The sequence below is a fragment of the Dipodomys spectabilis genome, unplaced genomic scaffold, assembly GCF_019054845.1.
Source record: "Dipodomys spectabilis isolate Male_0828 unplaced genomic scaffold, ASM1905484v1 ptg000594l, whole genome shotgun sequence".
Classification (NCBI taxonomy): Eukaryota; Metazoa; Chordata; class Mammalia; order Rodentia; family Heteromyidae; genus Dipodomys; species Dipodomys spectabilis.
Window position 1 is genome coordinate 932,404 of NW_024871271.1, and position 22,127 is coordinate 954,530.

The following is a 22,127-nucleotide window of genomic DNA, read 5'->3' on the forward strand; positions in this document are numbered from 1 at the left end:
GGGAGGACCCCCCCCGCAAAGCCCCGGCTGGGGAGGACCCCCCCCCGCAAAGCCCCGGACCTCCCCCCCCCCCGCAAAGCCCCGGACCCCCCCCCCGCAAAGCCCCGGACCTCCCCCCCCCCGCAAAGCCCCGGCTGGGGAGGACCCCCCCGCAAAGCCCCGGCTGGGGAGGACCCCCCCCCCCCGCAAAGCCCCGGACCTCCCCCCCCGCAAAGCCCCGGACCCCCCCCCCCCCCGCAAAGCCCCGGACCTCCCCCCCCCGCAAAGCCCCGGACCCCCCCCCCCGCAAAGCCCCGGACCTCCCCCCCCCCCCCCCCCCGCAAAGCCCCGGCTGGGGAGGACCCCCCCAGGCGGCCTCATCCACGCCCTCAACTGCCTTCTGAGCTCCTCCTCCAACTCTGTAAACATCCACACGCTCCTCCTGGCTGGTCCTCCCCGCTCCGTCCTCCTTCCCCCGCGGAAGGTTCCAGCACCTGACAACCCTTCCACGGAGCCCGCGCCGTGACGAGCCGCGCGTGAGGGGCCGCGCCGTGAGGGGCCACGCGTGAAGGGCCGCGCGTGAGGGGCCGCGCCGTGAGGGGCCACGCGTGAAGGGCCGCGCGTGAGGGGCCGCGCGTGACGGGCCGCGCCGTGAGGGGCCGCGCCGTGAGGGGCCGCGCGTGAGGGGCCGCGCGTGAGGGGCCGCGCCGTGACGGGCCGCGCCGTGACGGGCCGCGCCGTGACGGGCCGCGCGTGACGGGCCGCGCGTGACGGGCCGCTCCGTGACGGGCAGCGCCGTGAGGGGCCGCGCGTGACGGGCCGCGCGTGAGGGGCCGCGGCGTGAGGGGCCCGCGCGTGACGGGCCGCGCCGTGAGGGGCCGCGCGTGACGGGCCGCTCCGTGACGGGCCGCGCTGTGACGGGCCGCGCGTGACGGGCCGCGCGTGACGGGCCGCTCCGTGACGGGCCGCGCCGTGAGGGGCCGCGCGTGACGGGCCGCGCGTGACGGGCCGCGCCGTGAGGGGCCGCGCGTGACGGGCCGCGCCGTGACGGGCCGCGCCGTGACGGGCCGCGCGTGACGGGCCGCGCGTGACGGGCCGCTCCGTGACGGGCAGCGCCGTGAGGGGCCGCGCGTGACGGGCCGCGCGTGAGGGGCCGCGGCGTGAGGGGCCGCGCGTGACGGGCCGCGCGTGAGGGGCCGCCGGACCTGGGGTGGTCGGTGCGCTGCCTCGTTCCCGGAACCACCAGAGTCCCAGAGGAGGACAGAGTGGGGTCGGCCGAGCTCTTGGGCCTCGGTACTCCAGAAATGGGAGCGGGAGCGGGAGCGGGCACGGAGGGCAGAACCGCACGTTCGCGGCCCAGAGTGCGGCGGCACCGCGCAGCGCCCAAGGCGACCCGGCGGGAACCAGCCGCTTGGCCCCGAGACCGGGAGCGAGGGCGGGACTTGGAGAGAGCGAGCCAATCATCACTCTCCTACCGGGCGGTGGCTCAGGGCGGAGTCCAGGGCGGGGTCTCACGCCAGAAAGCCAATCACTGAACACCGGTGGGGACGGTGGGGACGCGCGGCTGAGTCCTCAAGCCCCTCCCCCCCTCCCCCGCTACCCGGAGTGCGTAGTCCCGCCCGCGACGCCGTGGCTCTTCCATTACGCATGCGCGTGTCGCTGCGTTCCCGACAGGCCCCGCGAGGCGCGCTTCTGGCGGGATCTGTGAGGACGCGAGCGGGAGCGCCCTGAGGTGAGACGCTTCGGGGCTGTGGAGCCGCAGAGCTGTGGGGGTGGCTGCGACCTTCTCTCTGCGCCCTCCGGATGCTGCTCTCCGGAATGCGAATAGCGCTGAGGGGGAGGGACGGGATGGGGGCGTTCGAGGAGGGCGGCTGCGAGCCGGGGCGCTGTGGGGCGGGGCCGCCGGGCGGGGCGGGGCGGGCTCCGCGGCCTGGGCCTCTGAGGGCGCTGGGCGGGGGGGGGGGGGGGGGGGGGGGGGGGCGTTCGGGGAGCGGGGCGGGCGCCTGGGCGGGGCGGGGCGGGCTCCGCGGCCTGGGCCTCTGAGGGCGCGGGGGGGTGGGGGGGGGCGTTCGGGGAGCGGGGCGGGCGCCTGGGCGGGGCGGGGCGGGGCGGGCTCCGCGGAGCGGCTCGCGGGCCGCGGAGCGGACCCTGCAGGGCCCGGCTCGGGGCTCAGCGGTTCCGTGTTTTATTGCGCGCACTAGTGTCTCGACGGATCGAACCGAAGCCAGCCCAGAAGGGCGTGGTGAGCCCGGGCCTGCGGGGCCGACCCCGACCCCGGCGCTGGGCTTCTTGAAAATCACAGGTGCTGGCTCGTTCTTACCGGGTGCTGACTTGGGAGTCTCAGATGGAGCCTTGAGAGGTCGGTGAGTGCCGACGGAGGCCGGGACTCTGCTGGGTCTTCCTCAGAGAAAGGAAATGTCCGTTTTCTTGCTTGGAAAGCCAGGAGAAAAGGCTGCTCTGGTACTTGACGACTTGGGTTTGTTCCATCCGTTTACTTTGAGTTAATAATAACCATGTTTTCTATAAAATGCAGGGGTGTGTTCTTAAGCAATTTTACTTTTGGCAAAGAGGTGTTATTGTTAATTTTCATTACTGTTGTAATTTCCTAAGAAACACCTGAAACAGACGTCTTGCTTTATTGTCACCAGGCAACGCAGCTACTGCTTCCTAACACCATGTGTCATTTATCTGTATCTTTAAAAAATACTTTTGCTTTGTGGTCTAATGTTTATTTTCTTCCTTCTCCCCCCCCCCCCCCAGGAGGAATCATTATAAGATTCTTAAATCAGTTTTCTCTTTCTCTGTGGACTTAGTATAAACATTAGCTATGTTTATGTTTGGATTTATTTTCTAAAAGTCAGTACCATAAACCAGTATCGGGTACAAGAAACTGAGGTAGTTAAACCATGAGTTGTGGAAATGAGTTTGTAGAAACATTAAGAAAAATTGGTTATCCCAAAGCTGATATTCTTAATGGAGAAGATTTTGACTGGCTGTTTGAGAATGTGGAAGATGAATCATTTTTGAGATGGTTTTGTGGGAATGTGAATGAACAGAACGTGTTGTCTGAGAAAGAATTGGAAGCTTTTACCATTCTTCAAAAATCAGGCAAGCCCATCCTAGAAGGGTCAGCATTGGAAGAAGTTCTTAAAACTTGTACAACTTTTGATTTGAAGACATCTAGACTAGATGACAAAGAACTAGAGAAATTAGAGGATGAAGTTCAAACTCTGCAGAAATTAAAGAAACTAAAGATTCAGCGCCGTAATAAGTGCCAGTTGATGACTTCAGTAAATAGCCACACATCTCTGAGATTAAATGCTAAACAAGAAGAAGCCAGTAAAAAACTGAAGCAAAGTCAAGGAATTCTAAATGTTAGGAATGCTAAACTCAGTAATGAACTTAAGTCTCTTGTTGATGGAATTAATAAATTGATGATATTCCTCAGACATTCAGATTTAGGTCAAGGGACAAATCCAATGGTGTTTTTATCCCAATTTTCCTTGGAGAAATATCTAAGCCAAGAAGAGAAAAGCACAACAGCATTAACTTCATACTCCAAAAAGCACTTCTTTCAAGGTATACGTGAAGTAGTTGAAAATTCAAATGAAGAAAAATTTCAACTTTTAGATATACAAACACCGTCTATTTGTGATAATCAAGAAATCCTGGAGGAGAGACAACTAGAGATGGCTAGGCTGCAGCTAGCATACATCTGTGCTCAACATCAGTTAATTCACTTGAAAACAAGTAATTTGAGCATGAAGTCAAGTATAAAATGGGCAGAGGAGAATCTTCACAGCCTAACCAGCAAGGTAAACAAATGAATGAAAGTATATATGCTAATTGTGGTGGGAATGTAGGATTTAGTATTTCTACTAAAGTACTTTAGAAAGGTGGTTCGGATTACAATTTTTATTTTTTAGTTTAGTACTTATGTACGATATGTATTAGTTATAGCCAATAGGTCCTCAGTAGTGACGAGCATAGTGATTATAATTCTAATTACATTCTGTAGTTTATTTTAAATGAGAATATTTTAATTTACATTCTGAATTTAAAAATTGTATTTAGATATAGACTAAACTGGAATTTGCTTTTCATATGGTAAAGAGACAAATTACTTGATTGTGAATATTCTGCCTGTTTACTCTGACTTAGAGAACATGATGTTAATGAAGCCAAACATCCAAGTTCAGGGACCTCTGCTTTGTTTAGAATGTATGGATGTGTTAAGTAAAAATGTAATTTCTAAATACTACTATCTGTACTACGTTAGTTATCCTACTATGTGTACCAAGTTAATTATAATGGACACAAAACTTTTGGTGTAATTCTGTGTACTAAAATCAGCCAGTAAGCTAGAAGAATACCAACTTTTTAAAAAATATTTATTTAAATTGACAATTTTTTTGTTTAATGATACTGGGGTTGGAAAAGTTTGTGCTTGCTAGGCAGGTACTCTACAACTTGAGCTATACGTCTAGCCTTGAGAATAATTTTTAAGAAAAACTTAGAAAGCATTCATTTGCTGTCAATGAGTAAGGTACTTGTGCTATGACTTAGCTAATCAAATGCGACAAGATCTTTGGTACCCATTACTCTGTCTATGTTTATGTCTATGTATATGGCTCTTAAGGGTTTTTTTGGGGGGGAGAGGGTCTGGTCGTGGGGCCTGAACTCTGGGCCTGGGTGCTGTCCCTCAGCTCTTCAGCTCAAGGTTAGCACTCTACCACTTTAGCCATGGTGCCTGGCTTTTTTTTTTCTTCTGCTTATATGGTGCTGAGGAATCAAACCCAGGACCTCATGCATACAAAGCAAGCACTCTGCCACTGAGCCACCTTCCCAGCCCAGGCCCTAAGGTTTATGCTGGCTTTATTCTTGTCTTAGTCCATCTTTTTTCTTTTTAAACTACAATTTTGGCTAATGTTAATATGGAATTTGTTTTTATTCATTGAGCATACTATCTGATCACCTAAAATAATAAAAAAATCATTTAAAAATATTCTTAGTTTAAACCTGTTGTTTGAAATGTAATTGCTTTTCTTTGTGTAGGTCATTGACAAAGAAAATTTGGATGCTAAAGTTTCTAGCTTGAATAATGAGATTCTGAAACTTGAAGAACAAATTACTCATATAAAAGATAAACGTTTGCCTGCTGTGATAAAAGAGAATGCCCAGTTATTGACTATGCCAGTTGTAAAGGGAGATTTTGACCTGCAGATTGCTAAACAAGATTATTATACAGAAAGACAAGAGTTAGTTTTAAATCAGTTAATAAAGCAAAAGGCATCATTTGAACTTGTACAACTATCTTATGAAATTGAATTGAGGAAGCATTGGGACATATATCGACACCTTGAGAATTTGGTTCAAGAACTTAGTCAAAGAAACAAGATGCTCTGTCAGCGATTAGAAATTTTAACAGATCCATCTGTCTCTAGGCAAATAAATCCAAGGAATACCATTAATAGCAACGATTATTCTACTCATCGGTATGTAGTTTATTGCATCTTTAGTAATTTTTTCTTTTTTTGTGAAATATTAGTTCAAATTAAAGTTGTGTGGGCTTAAAAAATATTTGCACTCTAATTTTGGTGTTTTTATTCTCTTCTGTTTTTCTTTTTCCCGTGTGTGTGTGTGTGTGTGTGTGTGTGTGTGTGTGTGTGTGTGTGTGTGTGTGTGTGTGTGTGTGTGTGTGTGTGTGTACATGTGTATACGTGTGTATTTGTGTATACCAGTCATGGTACTTGAACTCAGGGCCTTGGGCTCTCACTTGGTTTATTTCACTCAAGGCTGACTGACTCTCTTTATCACTTGAGCCACAGCTCCACTTGAAGCTTTTTGCTGGGTAATTGGAGACTCTGGTGGACTTTTCTGTCCAGCTTTGAACCTTAATCCTTAGCTCTCAGCCTCCTGAGTAGTATTATATGTGTAAGCCACAGCTTCCTTTTATATTTTGTATTTCCGGGGTTGGGAAGGTGGCTCAGCGGTAGAGCGCTTGCCTTGCATGCATGAGGCCCTGGGTTCGATTCCCCAGCACCACATAAGCAAAAAGAGAAAAAGCCGGAAGTGGCGCTGTGGCTCAAGTGGTAGAGCGCTAGCCTTGAGCTGAAGACTGAGAGACAGGGACAGCGCCCAGGCCCAGAGTTCAGGCCCCATGACCGCACCCCAAAAAAAAAATTAAAAAAAAATAAATTTTGTATTTCTTTCCCATTCATGGTAAGTGTAAACTTAAGCTGAAGCCAGTGGATTGGAGGAATGAATAGATACAACAAAGTTTATTCCCCACTGTAGATTTTTGTTACTAGTAAAATGATGGACCTGGAATTCAGGGCTGCCTCATTTCAGAGAGTGCCATCGACATCATGATGTATATGAACTATGCCTTGTGGAATTGTGTAGTTACATTTCACAGGATTGTAGTGGGCAGCTTTGGACTTGAGCCATTCAGTAGTCTATTATAGCGTCGGTGGCTCACACCTGTAATCCTAGCTACTCAGGAGGCTGAGATCTGAGGATCATGGTTCAAAGCCAGCCCAGGCAGGAGTGTCGTGAGACTCTTACCGCTAATTAACCACCAGAAAACCGGAAGTGGTGCTGTGGCTCAAGTGGTAGAGCACTAGCCTTGAGCTAAAGAACTGAGGGACAGTGCCCAGACCCAGAGTTCAAGCCCTGCAACCGACCAAAAAAAAAGTCTATTATAACTTAGGAAAATAAGAAGGAGCAGATGCTTTTTGTAACATTTGTATGGAATATTTTGCTTCAGATTTTTTTTTTCATTTCCCTTATAGACAGGTGGATTTTTCTGCTACTAACGATTAAAGTATATAGATGGTCTTGTGGTGCATTAAGATGTGTATGTGTGTGTAGTGGGGGAGGGGGATCTTGGGGAGTGTAAACTCAGAGCTTCATGCTTGGAAGGGCTCTACCATTTAAACCATGCTCCTAGCCTTTTAAAATTATTTTTTATATAGACTCTTGCTTTTTGTTTGGGCTAGCCTGCACCATTTTCCTCCCATTTATCCTTCTCTTGAGATGATGGACGTGTACTACCAACTCCAGCTTTTTACTGGTTTAGGTGAGGTCCCTTAAGTTTTTCCCAAGTTGGCCTTGAAATCCCCTAATCTCAGCCTCCCAAGTAGCCTGGATTATGAGTCATCGTGCCTCCCTGACGTCAAGGTTTTAACTTAGCAACTCCAAACTGACAAGATTGGAGTAGCAAAAGCTTGGTATCATATAGCCATTAAGTAGCTCTTTGGTGTTTACGTATTGTTTACATCTGTAGTGTTTCTCTAATCCAATCAGAATCTTATAAAATATGCAGATATTAAATATAGAAATTAAGTTTCAAGACTTGATTTGAACCTCAGCCTTTGGTTTCAAGTACATTGCTATTGCTACCATCTCATAAACGTATTCTGTGAAGAATGTTTTCTCTGGAGTATCAATAAATCATACTTTGAAATAGGTTAATTTCATATCTAAAACTTGGAAGATGGAGAAACTAGGTATCATTTTTCTTGTTAACTTTTTTTTTTTTTTTTTTTGGGTCCAGTCTTGGGGCCTGAACTCTGGGCCTGGGCACTGTCCCTCAGCTCTTCAGCTCAAGGCTAGCGCTCTACCACTTGAGCTACAATGCCACTTCCGGCTTTTTTCTTTTTGCTTATGTGGTGCTGAGGAATCGAACCCAGGGCCTCATGCATGCAAGGCAAGTGCTCTACCACTGAGCCACCTTCCCAGCCCAACTTTTTTTTTATGACAGCATTCATTGACCTCAAACTTAGTATGTATTCTAGGCAAGCCTTGAACTCAAAATCTTTTTTTTTTTTTTTGCCGGTCATGAGGCCTGAACTCTGGGCCTGAGTGCTGTCCCTCAGCTCTTCAGCTCAAGGCTAGCGCTCTACCACTGGAGCCACAATGTGGTGCTGAGGAATCGAACCCAGGGCCTCATGCTTGCAAGGCATGCACTCTACTGCTGAGCTACCTTCCCAGCCCCCGAACTCAAAATCTTTCTGCTTCAGCCAGGTGCTGGTGGCTCACACCTATAATCCTCGCTACTCAGGAGGCTGAGATCTGAGGATTGCTGTTCAAAGCCAGCCCGGGCAGGAAAGACCTTGAGACTCTTATCTTCAATAAACCACCAGAAAAAACGGAAGTGGCACTGTAGCTCAAGTGGTAAAGCGCTCACCTTGAGCTGAAGAGCTGAGGGACAGCGCCCAGGCCCAGAGTTCAAGCCCCATGACCGACCCAAAAAAACCCAAAACTTCAGCTTTGAGTGTTAGGATTATAAATAATGTGCCACCAAGTCCAAATTTAGGTATTTCTGTACAGAAATAATAAAGTTGAAATGATTTTGTTTGTTTTAGAAGCACATACATTTCTGTTTATTGTTATCTCTGTGAATGCCTCAACATAGTGGGTTGTAATTTTGAAACTACTACTGAGAATTTTTCTGTAATTTTCTTTATATATTTTAGACTTTATCAACTTTTAGAGGGAGACAACAAGAAAAAAGAGTTGTTTATTACTCATGGAAGTCTGGAGGAAGTGGCTGAGAAATTGAAAAAAGATGTCTCTCTAGAGCAAGATCAACTGGCAATATCTACTCAAGAACATTTTTTCTTTCTGTCCAAAGTTAATAATGATGTGGACATGCTTAGTGATGCTTTATATCAAGGAGGAAATCAGCTTTTGCTTAGTGATCAGGTGGGTATGACTCATAGTAACTAAAAATACGTTTTAAAACATAATGCTTGAGAACTGGGCGCTGGTGGCTCACGCCTGTAATCCTAGCTACTCAGGAGGCTGAGATCTGAGGATCGCGGTTCAAAGCCAGCCCGGACAGGAGAGACCGTGAGACTCCTATCTCCAATAAACCACCAGAAAAATGGGAAGTGGAAGTGGCGCTGTAGCTCAAGTGGTAGACTGCTCACCTTGAACTGAAGAGCTGAGGGACAGCGCCCAGGCCCAGAGTTCAAGCCCCACGACCTACCAAAAAAAAAAAAAATAATAATGCATGATTGCTGGTGGCTCAAAGGTATAATTCTAAGTACTTGGGAGAGACTGATAGAGGATTGTCAGTTTGAGGCCAGCCAAGGCAGAAACACTCAAAAACCACTCTCAACCCTAACTGGACAGAGTTGTGGCTACTTAGGAGACAGATTAGAAGGATAGTGGCTCCAGGCTAGCCCGGGCAGAAAAGTCCAAGACACATAACCTTAATAGGGAGCGGGATGTGCTCACATGCATCTGTCAGCCCCACAATGATGGAAAGCTGAGATAGACAGTTCTTGATCTAGACACATACCAGGATCGACCACCCTGTGCACACATGTGCATTTACACACACACACAACACATGCACACATACCTGCCTATAATCCTAGCTACTCAGCAGTCTGAATATAATTGAAGATTCAGTCCAACTGTTATCTCCAGTTAACTAGCAAAAAACAGAGTGGAGAGGTGGCTTAAATGGTAGTGTTGGGTATGAGCAAAGTCCTTGATTGAGTAATCCCCCTGAGTTCAAGCTCTGTACTGACACAAAGGAACACTAAAGCCAATTATTATGGCTATGATATTTTTAAAGCTTCACGTTCAATTTAAAATGCCCCTAATTGATTTGTTGATTGACTATATTTTGCTACACTGTACATCAGGAATGCTGATGAGAAAACATTTAAAGTTACCTATGGGGCTGGGGAGGTGGCTCAGTGGTAGAGCGCTTGCTTTGCATGCATGAGGCCCTGGGTTCGATTCCTCAGCACCACATAAGCAAAAAGAAAAAAGCTGGAAGTGGTGCTGTGGCTCAAGTGGTAGAGCGCTTGATTTGAGATGAAGAGCTGAGGGACAGCATCCAGACCCAGAGGTCAAGCCCTATGACCACCACCAACAACAAAAATGTACATAGCTATAGTCATAGAATGTTCCTGATTACAGAATGCATCTTCATTTTAGGTAGAGTAAGATGGATGTGCAAGGATACATCCTAACATTCTAAGTGATTTTTCCCCCCAGTCCTGGGGCTTGAACTTAAAGCCTGAGCACTGTCCGTGAGCTGCTTCTGCTCAAGGCTAGCACTCTACCACTTGAGCTACAGCACCACTTCTGGCTTTTTCTGTTTATGTGTACTGAGGAATCGAACCCAGGGCTTCATGCATGCTAGACAAGCACTTTACCACTAAGCCACCTTCCCGGCCCCTGAATGATTTTTTTTTTTTACCCCAGTTGGTTGTGGGGCTTGAACTCTGGGCCTGGATGCTATCCCTCAGCTCTTCAGCTCAAGGCTAGCATTCTACCACTTGAGCCATAGCACCACTTCTGGTTTTCTGGTGGTTAATTGGAGATAAGAGTCTCATGGACTTTCCTTTGTGGGCTGGCTTCAAACCATGATCTTCAGATTTAAGCCTCCTGAGTAGCTAGGATTAGAGGCATGAGCCACCAGTGCCTGGCTGGTGGGCTAGTTTTATAATGATTATATTTGAAACATGATAATGAAATATATAATGATTAGATTCCTATAATCTCATTTCTAATTGCAGTTTATTTCTTAGATGGTGCATAGTTATTAAATCACTTAGTCTTTTATAAATTATATTTTAAGTTATAATTGTTGTTAATAAAATTCTTGATTAAAAGTGTTTTTCTTTTTTTAGGAATTAATGGACCACTTTTATCAAGTTGAATCCCAATTGAATAAGCTCAATCATCTCCTTGCTGATGTTTTTGCTGATGTGAAGACCAAAAGAAAAATTTTGGCAACTAATAAATTGCATCAAATAGAAAGAGAATTATATGTGTACTTTTTAAAAGATGGAGACTATTTGAAAGATATTGTGGAGAATTTAGAAAGCCAATCAAAGATTAAGGCTGTTGGTCTTCAAGATTGAAAATCATTGAAAACAATCTTTATATGCTGTTTTAGTGTTTTATGTATTAGAAGGAGAATATATGTAATAAACATGACTCAGTTGAAATTCAAGGTCAATGTATTTTTTCATTCAGTGGGTTTAAGTACATAGAAGTTGAGCATCCCTAATCTGAAAATCCATATTATTCAAGGAAAAAGTTTCTTGTTTTTTCTTGAGGAAAGTTCTTATTCTGTAGCCCAGTCTGGCCTTGAATTTGACATCATCCTGCTTCCTACCTCCCACGAGCTGCAGTTACAGGCATTACACCACCATGCCTAGCCACAGTCTGAAGCTTTGTGCACATTTATGTCCTCCACAAGTGGAAATTCCATTCTAACCATGTGACAAGTCAGAAATGGAATGCAATTGTCCTTATATTCTTCAGTGTATAATGTGTATATGAGACAATGAGTTTCAGATGTAGACCTGGGTTTCATCTCCAGATGTCTCATTATACAAATATTCTAAAATTTAAAGTCTGATTTGGTTTTAGGCATTTCAGATAAGGGATATTCAATCTGTTATGTTTGTATTTTCCCTCATACAGGATTGTCGTGCTATTTTATGTCTTGTTTGCTTGGTAGCAGTTCTGGAAAATTTGCATTTATAAGTAGAAAACATGTAATACATATGTGCATATATATGTATATACAAATGTATAATTAGTCAAGGAATGTATTTTTTAAAAGTATTACTAAGTAGTTGTACAAAGGGGTTTCAATTTCAGAAGTCAAGAGTATAATTAGTCAAGGAATGTATTTTTAAAACATTAAGTAGTTGTACAAAGGGGTTTCAATTCCAGAAGTCAAATGTGTCCAGAACATAGTGTGTCTTGATCAATTTTTCTTTATCATTCTCTTCTGAAAATGTTTTTAATTCAATCAGATCCTTTATTTATACACTGAAGTTTTCTGCTATTGAGTATTGAAAATACTTGTAGAACTTTGAGTTAACTTTTTTTTTTTTTTTTGGTCAATCCTCGGACTTGAACTCTGAGCCTGGCCAATGTCCCTTAGCTCTTCAGCTCAAGGTGAGCGCTCAACCACTTGAGCCACAGCACCACTTCCAGTTTTCTTGTGGTTTATTAGAGATAGTTTCACGGACTTTCCTTCCCCAGCTGGCTTTGAACCATGATCCTCAGATCTCAGCCTTCAGAGTAGCTAGGATTACGGTGCCCAACTGAGTTAACATTTTTAAAAATACATTTTTTTGTGTGCCAGTCCTGGGTGGATCCTTGAACTCAGATTCTTGAACTCAGAATCTGGGTGCTGCCTCTTGAAATTTTTTTTTTTTTTACCCAAGGGTAGTGTCTTACCACTTGAACAACAATTCCACTTCTGGCTTTTTGGTGGTGAATTGGAGATAAGAGTCATAGCTTTTCCCGCCAACTGGCTCTGAACTTTGGTTCTCAGGTCTTGGCCTCTTGAGTAGTTAGGATTACAGGTATGATTTTTTTTTTTTGGTCGGTCGTGAGGCTTGAACTGTGGGCCTGGGCATTCTTCCTTAGTTCTTCAGCTCAAGACTAGCACTCTACCAGTTGAGCCATAGTGCCACTTCCAAGGTATGACTCTTAATAAGTAGTTTTTCCCTTATCTGAGTTTTCATTGACTTTAATACAATGAGTTAGCGTTTTAAGATCATTGACTTTATTAGTACAAGTTTCCCCTTTCCTGGGCATTGCTTTCTAAAGTTTAGTCACCTTTAGTCTGCTGTGGTCTGAAAATACTAAATGGAAAATTCTAGAAACAACTGTTATTAGTTGTATGTAGTTCTGAGCCATGTGAAGGAGTCAGAAACCACTCACTCTGGACAGGAGTTGTTCGTTGAGCATCTCTGTGTTGTGTTCTGCCCTCTTGTTAGTCACCTGGCTAGCTCTGGCAGTTTTCTATCACATGCTCTACATTGTGCAATTTCAGTCATCCTCTGGGGTTTGGAATGTATCTTCCATGGCTAAGGGGAGGGCCTTGTCTATGAAATACTCGAGTCACCTCATATGGACTAAAGTAAAATTTGGCTGCTCAATTGTATTTTCATGTAATTCCCTGCTGCAAACTTAAAAGATTATTTAGTCAGTCATGGGTCTTGGACTCTGGGTCTGGGTGCTGTCCCTAAGCTCTTCAGCTCAAGGCTAGCGCTCTACCACTTGCCATAGTGCCACTTCCAGTTTTCTGGTGGTTAATTGGATTCTTATCTGGGCTGGCTTTGAACTCTGATCCTCAGATCTCAGCCTCCTGAGTAGCTAGGATTACAGGTGTGAGCCACTGGCACTTGGCTGACTTAAGAGATTTTGAAAGTGCCTGTTTATAACATACAATGTCAGAATTTGAATGGCAACTTTTGACTTGAGATTGAGTTCTGGGGGCTGAGAAGCCCTAAGTTTCTTGCAATACAGATTTCAGCAGTGCTTGTACTTTTTATGTAAATTACACATAATAAATGAAATGTGAAATTTGAAATTACATAAAAGTGGTTAAAGGGCTTATTGTGCATATTTTAATTTCTTAGGAAAGAATACTTAAATATTAGGTTGTATTTAATATATTAATGTAGCATTTGGATGGTTAGAAATTGCAAGTTCAAAGTGGACTGTCAGTTACTTCATCAAATGCTCCTTAAGAGCTGAGTTTATATTTGGCCTGTGTTAAATCCCAAATGAGTTTCTAAGGGAATAACTTCCAGAATTTTCTTGGGTTTGTTGTAGAGAATGAGCGTTTTCAGCTATCACTGTTGGAAATGGGCACGTTTAAGTAGCAATCCTATTTTTTTTTTTTTTTTTTGGTCAGTTGTGGGTCCTGAACTCTGGGCCTGGGCGCTGTCCCTCAGCAATTCAGCTCAAGGCTAGCTCCCTACCACTTGAGCCACAGCACCACTGCTGGCATTTTTTGCTTATGTGGTGCTGAGGAATCAAACCCAGGGCCTCATGCATTCAAGGCAAGCGCTCTACCACTGAGCCACCTTTCCAGCCCCTCCTATTAATTTGTGTAAAGGACAAAACATTTACTAGCAGGCACTGGTAGATCAACCTGTCATGCTAGCTATTCATGAAGATGAAATCAGGATTGTGGTTTGAAGCCAGCTGGGATAGGAAAGTCCCTGAGACTCTTGTCTAATTAACCACTGAAAAGCCAGAAATAGAGCTGTAGCTCAAGTGGTAGAATACTAGCTTGAGTACAGAAAGCTCAGGGACAGTTCCCAGGCCCTCAGTTCAAGCCCCAGTACTAACAATAAATAAAATTTACCAGCTATTATATCTGTTAAAATTTATTTTATTTTTGTTGGTTGTGGTGCTTGAACTTGGCCTGGGTGCTATTCCTGAGCTTTTTTGCCCAAGACTAGTACTCTACCACTTTGAGCCAGTGCCACTTCCATTTTTCTGGTGGCTAACTGGAGATAAGAATCTCAATGGCCTTTCCTGCCGGGGTGGGCAGGATCCTCAGATCTCAGCCTCCTGAGCAGGACCACAGGGGTGAGCCACTGGCACATGGCTAAATTTTTATTATTAATTTAGTTTTGCCGGTCCTGGGGCTTGAACTCAGTGCCTGGGCTCTGTCCCTGAGTCTTTCTGTGCTCAAGGTTAGTGCTCTACCACTTGAGTCACAGAGACACTTCTGGCATTTTCTGTTTATGTGGTAATGAGGAATCAAACCCAGACTTGCATGGATGCTAGGCAAGCACTCTACCACTAAGGCACATTCCCAGCCCCAAATTTTTGTTTTTATTAAGGGAATTTTAGTGTGTTTAAAACATTTTTGCAATACATTTTAAGATTTAGTTATCAGCTCAAGTAACATTCCCTCCACCCCTCCCCCATTTTATCTTGAGCTAGAGCATTTATGTTTTTCTTTTTCTTTTTTTTTCTTTCTTTCTTTTTTTTTTTTTTTTTTTTTGCCAGTCTAGGGCTTCTCAGGTCCTGGGCACTGTTCTTGAACCTCTCTGTGGTCAAGGCTAGTGCTCTTCCACTTGAGCCACAGCACCACTTGCAGCTTTTTCTGTGTATGTGGTGCTGAGGAATCGAACCCAGGGCTTCATGCATGCTAGGCAAGCACTCTAACAATAATCACATACCCAGCCTAGCATTTATGTTTTTCTTCTCTCATGAAAAAATACCAGCTGTGTGATCAGGTGCTCGATCTATACTGACCTTCACCGGATTAGTCCAGGTGTCTGTTGGGGTTGAACAGTTAATAGCCTTTTCCAAACTGTGCTTGAGTACATTGCTTACTTCATAACTAAGTAATTAGAAAATAAATTCTCTGTTTACCATGATCCCCTAATATTGAACCTTTGACTCCGTGTGTGTGTGTGTGTGTGTATGAGGGTTTTTTTGTTTTTGTATTATGAGTTGATTCAAACCTATTTATTGTGGCTATTAATACAGACTTAAAAATGAAGTTCTCAAGACATTAATTTTCCAAATAATGGTGTTTATTATTTTGAAATTTCAAAGATAACATGAGTATCTTATGTTATATCTAGGACCTTATGAAAATGGAAAATTATGAGGCATATGTAGGCTTTGACCTCTATGAGACACCTCTTTCCAGTGTTGCTCAGAAGATTATGTCTGCTATACATTCAGGTGATTTAGTGGATTCTAAGAACTGGGGAGAGAATACAAAGAGTAAGTTTTCTGAATCTTTCCATCTTTTATTATCTTTACTAATATTTTTAAGGTTAATAATTGAAAGTAAGATGAATGTAGCAAATTTCCATAGAATTTTATTTTTGTGGAGCTGTCCGAGGCTTATAAATAGGAAACTTAGTTCCTTCCCTGTTTACTGTCAATCAGCGCTGACACCAATTTCTGAATTTTACAACCCCTTACCAGTGTTGCTTTAAAACTAAAATATACCCTTCCTTGTGTTGGACATTTCAGTCAAACTTCCCTTACATCAGTATTTATTTCCAAAAGCAACAAGCTCTTTCCTATTGCCTCTCATTTGGCTCTCAGGTCATTGGGTCAGTACCTACATTTGTTATTATGTGTGTGGCATACAAGGAGTTTTGAAACTATTATACTACCACAAAAGTGTATCAACTACAAAGACCAGTGGATGTATGTGGATATGTTTACGATAGGTAATATAACAATAAAAATGCAGATGTGTGGTCAAAAGTGTGGCTGAAATGTTTGCAACATCAGGACTTTTTTTTTTTTACTAGCAAAACAAGTTTTATTCTAATTTGCAAGTCTGGATCACTTGTGATCTATTTCTTACAGAGTAAGTTATGAGTGAGTAAGCTAATAAGTAATTAAATTACTTGGGTAGAGGCTTGTATTCCCTCCCACCCCCAAGTCAGACTTAGTCTGTGATCTTCATACCTATGGCATCCTTCGTAGTTGAGATTATAGGCATGCACAACCATGCTACCTACCATCCCTGGGTTATTTGCAGCTTCCAGCTTTCCTCCTAATCTCTACCTCTTGAGTACTTAGGATTATAGGTATTGGCCACTACACTCAGCACTTAACATTTCAATTTCTTCACATACACAGGCTTATGTTGTTTATATGCCTTATTATAATAGGAATCATTAATAAAGCAATACAAAATTTTGACTATGTATCCAGCAATTCATAGTGGTTTAGTGAGAATAAAAAGGAATAGTAAAGATACTTATTTAAACCTAAATGTTTAATTTTTTTGTTGTTGTTCGGTTGTGGGGCTTGAACTCTGGGCCTGGACACTGTCCCTGCACTCTTCAGCTCATGGCGAGCCTCTACTGCTTGAGCCACAGCACCACTTCCGGTTTTCTAGTGGTTTATTGGAGATAGGAGTCTCATGGACTTTCCTACCTGGGCTGGCTTTGAACTGCAATCCTCAGATCTCAGCCTTATGAGTAGCTAGGATTACAGGTGTGAGCCACCGGCACCCAGCTATGTTTAAAATTTTTTATTCCCATGTATTCCTCCTAAAACATGAAGAAGTGTTAAGTGGGGGCTGGGAAGGTGGCTCAGTGGTAGAGCACTTGCCTTGCATTCCTGAGGCCCTGGGTTCGATTCCTCAGCACCACATAAGCAAAAAAAAAAAAGAAAAAAGCCGGAAGTGGCGCTGTGGCTCAAGTGGTAGAGCACTAGCTTTGAGCTGAAGAGCTGAGGGACAGTGCCCAGGCCCAGAGTTCAGGCCCCACGATTGGACCCAAAAAACAAAACAAAACAAAAAAAAGAAGTGTTAAGTATGTAGTCCACACCCAGAAATTCTTACTAGTCTGGGTTTTTAGGAAGGCTTTCACTGTGTAGACCAGGCTAGTGCTCAGGGTCTGTGTAGTCCAGGCTTGCCTTGAACTTACACTCCCTCATACTTTATCCTCATGAGTGCTCAGGTTACAGGTGCATGCCACCACACCTAGCTTTCCTAATACTTTAAGAAAAAGTCAGGGGCCAGTATCTCATGCTTGTAACAGTAGCTATTTGGAGAGCTGAAAATAAAGATCGTGGTTCAAGGACAAAAAATGTTTTGGACATCCATTCTCAACAGGTAGTTGAGTGCAGTGGTATGTGCCTGCTATGTGGGAGACTGCAGAATTGTGGGTCTAGGCCAGTCCAGGAAAACAAGTCTGCAAGACTTCCTTTCAACAGAAAATTTCTGGGCATGGCTGGGCATGCCCGTCATTTCAGCTGCAAAAGGAAGCCGTAAATAGGCAGGTAACAGTCTCAGCATGTACCTGGACAAGAAGTAAGACCTTTTCTTAAAAGTAACTAGTGCAGGCTGAGTGCCGGTGACGCATGCCTGTCATCCTAGCTACTCAGGATGCTGAGATCTGAGAATCACTGTTCAAAGCCAGCCCAGGCAGAAAAGTCTGTGAACCTTTATCTCCAATTAACCATAAAAAGCCAGAAGTAGAGCTGTGGCTCAAGTAGTAGAGTGCTAATGTTGAGCACAAAAGCTTGGGGACGGCACCAAGGCCCAGAGTTCAAGCCCTAGAACCAGGAAAAAAGAAAAAAAGAAAGAAGGAAAGAAAAGGAAAAAGTGCAAAAAAGAACTGTCTAAGCTATAGAGTGCCTCCCTGGCCCTGAGGTGAAACTCCAGTACCACCAGAAGAAGAAGAAAAAGAGAAAAACATGGAGCAATAGGCACTTGACAGAGGTAGAAACATACTTGCCTTGCTGATGAGTATGCTGGGAGCCAGTGGCTCACTTCTATAATCCTAGTTATCAGGAGGCTGAGATCTGAGGATCTTAGTTCCAAGACAGACTAGGCAGAAAAGAGACTCATCTCTAACAATTAAAAAGCAGAAAGTGTAGGAGTCGCTCAAGTGGCAGAGTGCCAACCTTGAGTAATCAGGTCAAGCAAGAGCTCCAAGCTGTGAGCTCAAGCCCTGCCCTGACACAAAACAAAACCTACTGATTGATTAGCATAATGAAACACCTCTGGAAGCTCTACTGAAAAGCTTCTGGTAGTCAGCCCATCTCACATGAACTCTCTTTGTCATGTTTTTAAAGTATTCTGTAAAATCCTGACTTGTTAAAGGGTATCAAGAAGGTAATAGAAAAAGATGAGGTTTGTTTTTTTTCTGGTAGTTGCTCTTGGATTTTAAGAACTAGTAGAATATGTGTGTCAGATAAATATCAAAATTGAAAACAGAAGTTCATAGGAATAAATTACAAATATTTGCTTTTACAAGTACTTGCTAAGTAAAACCAAGCAGCATCAAGCCTGTGGTTCATTGTCACTGTGAAGTCTGTCTCTACTCTTGACACATGGAGTTACTCAAACACACACCCAGTAAAGAGTAGACTGTTACATTCTCTTAAACTGGCAAAAATTTTTATTTTATAACTTTTGCAATGAAAAGTACTAGACTTGCAGAAGTTTAAAATATATCATAATGAATTAATATGAGTATCAGGGGTTGGTGTGTGGCTGAAGTGGCAGAGTGCCTGACTAACAAGCAGGAGGCCCTGAGTTCAGTCCCCAGTACTGCGCATATACACACTTACACGTATGCACATATGTACATGTATATCAGAATATCCAAGTCACTGCTAGTCACATTGATAAGTGCCAGGATTTCTAAGAACCATCTCTTGGCTCAAAGGTAACCATTTTCTTGATGTTTATGGCAACTATTTCCCAACCACAGGCCTAGTATATTGATCTGAAAACCCTTCTGGTAGATACTGTTGTCTACCACAAACTTAGAAGCCATTCTTCTCTTCTGAGGCATGTGGTTGCCCTACATAGCTCAGTCTCATTGCATCATAAATGACCCCATGGCCAGATTCCTTTCAGTGGGGTTTGAGGTCAAGTACTGTGTTCCATTTCCAGGGTGGGCCTGAACACAGCATAGCCCTTTTCCTTCCTACCAGTTGGTACCCAAAATGACTCATCTTAGTAGATTGTAGAACAACATTCTAGAAGGACCCTCAGCTTTCAATGCTTCACGAAAACAGCTACACCTACTAAGACCTTTCACTTCAAAATTTGAGAGAAAATAAACTTACTCTCTGCTCTTTCAGCTGATGTATTTGCTTTTGTGTGACTGTACCTTAGCCTTTTATCTTAACTTACACACTTTTCTATTCTGAATTGGTTTTACATGATTTAAATTTTTTTTTTTTTTGGAAGGACCGGTCATGGGGCCTGAACTCTGGGCCTGGTCACTGTCCCTCAGCTCTTCAGCTCAAGGCTAGTGCTCTACCACTTGAGCCACAGCGCCACTTCCAGCTTTTTTCTTTTTGCTTATGTGGTTCTGAGGAATCGAACCCAGGGTCTCAGGCATGCAAGGCAAGCACTCTACCACTGAGCCACCTTCCCAGCCCTACTTGATTTAAATTTTTGTTACTTTATTGTTCAGTGATGATGTCAGAGGTGTTTGGCAGTTACTAGGGGAGTCATTTCTAGGTCAGCTGAGGATTTTGCATATGATTAATATATTTATATCTTTTTGCCTCAGTGTCTAGAAATCAATTTTTTTTTTTTTTGGTCAGTCATGGGGCTTGAACTCTGGGCCTGAGCACTGTCCCTCAGCTCTTCAGCTCAAGGCTAGCACTCTACTACTTGAGCCACAGGGCCACTTCCGGTTTTCTGGTGGGTAATTGGAGATAAGAGTTTCATGGATGTTCCTGCTGGGGCCGCCTTTGAACCAAGATCCTCATATCTCAGCCTTCTGAGTAGCTAGGATTACAGGCGTGAGCCACCGATGCCCAGCATCATTATCTCAATACACATTGCTTATGAACTCTATGACTTTTAACAGTAAAACTGTTCTTTTTACAAATCAGGTGATACATACATTTCTTTCCTTTTGCTTAGTATCAGCCCTCCCTCCCAACACTGCCCTTGAGTTGCTTAGTTCACTTTCATCAGTGTCCAGTGCAGTTAATAGGCCCCTCTGCTATATTTTCCCTACTCCCCTATGTCCTGCCCCCACCTTTCCTCAGATGTGCATGTGTGTGTATATACCATATGTGAAGTGAAGAATACAGTCATCTAAAAATGATGGGACAAATTTAGAAGAGGTCCTTTGTTTTCTTATCTTTGGGGTCTTTTCAGCATGCCTATTATATACAAACGAAGGGGTTGCTTGGGTATTGAGATTTGGTGCTTTTCTCCTGAGACTATCCTCTTTTGGTCTAACTGAATAGGTAACTTGAGCCCTGTTTTATTTTGTCATATATCATTGCATTTTAATTTTAACACCTGCATATCAGGGAGAACATGCACTGTTTGTTTCTGATCTTGGCTTACCTTGCTTAACATGATTTGTCCTAGTCCCATCCATTTCCCTGCAAATGCCATTATTTTATCCTTTCTAATGACTGTAAAATTCCATAAAGGTACCACATTTTTTGGATCCATTCATATATAGTGGGCATCTGGGTTGTTTCCTTATCTTGGCTATTGTGAACAGCGCAGCAATGAACATGAAAGTGTAGGTGTCCTTGTATCCTGGTTCCTGTTGCTCAGGGTAAATGCCTAGGAGTGGTATGGCTGGGTCATAGGGTGTATCTATGTTTAGTTTTCTGAGGAACCTCCAGATTGCTTTCTAGAGTGGTTGTATTAGTTTACATTCCCATCAGCAGTGCAGTAAGGTTTCTCTTTCCCCACATCCCTGCCAGCATTTGTCATTGTCTGAATTTAGGATTCTGACTGGCATAAAGCAGTATTTCAGGGTTGTTTTTATTTGCATTTTCTTTATGGACAGGGATGATGAACATTTCCTCACTTGTTTCTTTGCCATTTTAACCTCTTCTTCTGAGAAGTCTCTTTGGTTCCCTTGCCCACTTAATGATTAGTTTGTTAGATTTGGGAGGGATTAGTTTCTTGAGCTCCCTATATATAGTGGATATGGATAGGCCTTTGTCTGATATCTTTTCCCAATTAGTTGGCTGTCTTTGTAGTTTGGTAGCTATGTCTAGCATTCCTTTTTTTTGTCGGTTGTGGGGCCTGAACTATGGGCCTGGGCACTGTCCCTTAGCTCTTCAGCTCAAGGCTAGCGCTCTACCACTTGAGCCACAGCACCACTTCTGGTTTTCTGAGTGGTTTATTGGAGATATAGTTTCACGGACTTTTCTGCCCAGGCTGGCTTTGAACCACGATCCTCAGATCTCAACTTCCTGAATATCTGGAATTACAGGCTTGAGCTACTGGCACCTGGCTTGCTGTTGTCTTTTATTTATTTATTTATTTATTTATTTATTTTTGGGTCCGGTAGTGGGGCCTGAACTCTGGACCTGGGCGCTATCCCTCTTGCTGTTGTCTTTTAATACATATATTTCTTTTTCTTTTCTTTTTTTGCCAGCCCTAGGGTTTGAACTCAGGGCCTGGAGCTATTTCTATACTTTTTTACTCAAGATTCTACCCTGTGAGCCACAGCTCCACTTCCTTATTTTTGGGTGATTAGTTGGAAATAAGAATCTCATGGACGTTCCTGCCTGGGCTGGCTTTGAACCACAATCCTCAGAACTCAGCCACTTGGGTAGTTAAGATTACAGATGTGAGCCACTAGTGCCTGGCACCAATATATTTTATAAAATTATAAATTAAAGTTCAAGATAGCTGGGTGTGGTAGTTCTTGCCTATAATTGTAGCTACTTGAGAGGTAGAAATTAGGAGGATGGTGTTTTTGAGGCCTGCCCGCGCAAAAAGTTTATGAAACCTTAGCCAATAAACTGGATGTGAGTGTGCACATCTGTAAATCCCAGCTACAGGGAAGGTGTATATAGGAGACTACAGTCTGAAGTTAGCCTGGGCAAAAAGTGGGACACATAACCTGAAAAATATCTAAAAA

At 44.0% G+C, this 22,127-nt stretch overlaps 2 protein-coding genes across 7 annotated transcripts in view; both read left to right on the top strand.

Moving 5' to 3' along the window:
- Positions 1-1,638: 1,638 nt before the first annotated feature.
- On the top strand, positions 1,639-10,963 carry Haus3 (HAUS augmin like complex subunit 3). 3 transcript variants are annotated; one of them, XM_042670957.1, is made up of 5 exons: positions 1,639-1,711; positions 2,740-3,794; positions 5,035-5,474; positions 8,460-8,688; positions 10,638-10,963. In XM_042670957.1, exons 2-5 carry the CDS (start codon positions 2,886-2,888, stop codon positions 10,869-10,871), a joined length of 1,812 nt encoding a protein of 603 aa, XP_042526891.1. In that variant the 5' UTR covers positions 1,639-1,711; positions 2,740-2,885; the 3' UTR covers positions 10,872-10,963. The 3 variants fall into 3 exon arrangements, with proteins under 3 accessions (XP_042526891.1, XP_042526890.1, XP_042526892.1); XM_042670956.1 differs by lacking the exon at positions 1,639-1,711 and adding an exon at positions 2,132-2,342; XM_042670958.1 differs by lacking the exon at positions 1,639-1,711 and adding an exon at positions 2,367-2,439.
- Positions 10,964-15,374: 4,411 nt separating this feature from the next.
- The window catches only part of Poln (DNA polymerase nu), a 109,143-nt gene continuing 102,390 nt past the window's right edge, over positions 15,375-22,127 (top strand). For 3 of the 4 annotated variants that reach the window (XM_042671000.1, XM_042671003.1, XM_042671002.1), the window contains exon 1: positions 15,375-15,513. In XM_042671000.1, the coding sequence (XP_042526934.1) occupies positions 15,375-15,513 (139 nt within the window). The remainder of the gene's footprint in view (positions 15,514-22,127) is intronic. The other variant, XM_042671001.1, reaches the window with a different exon arrangement.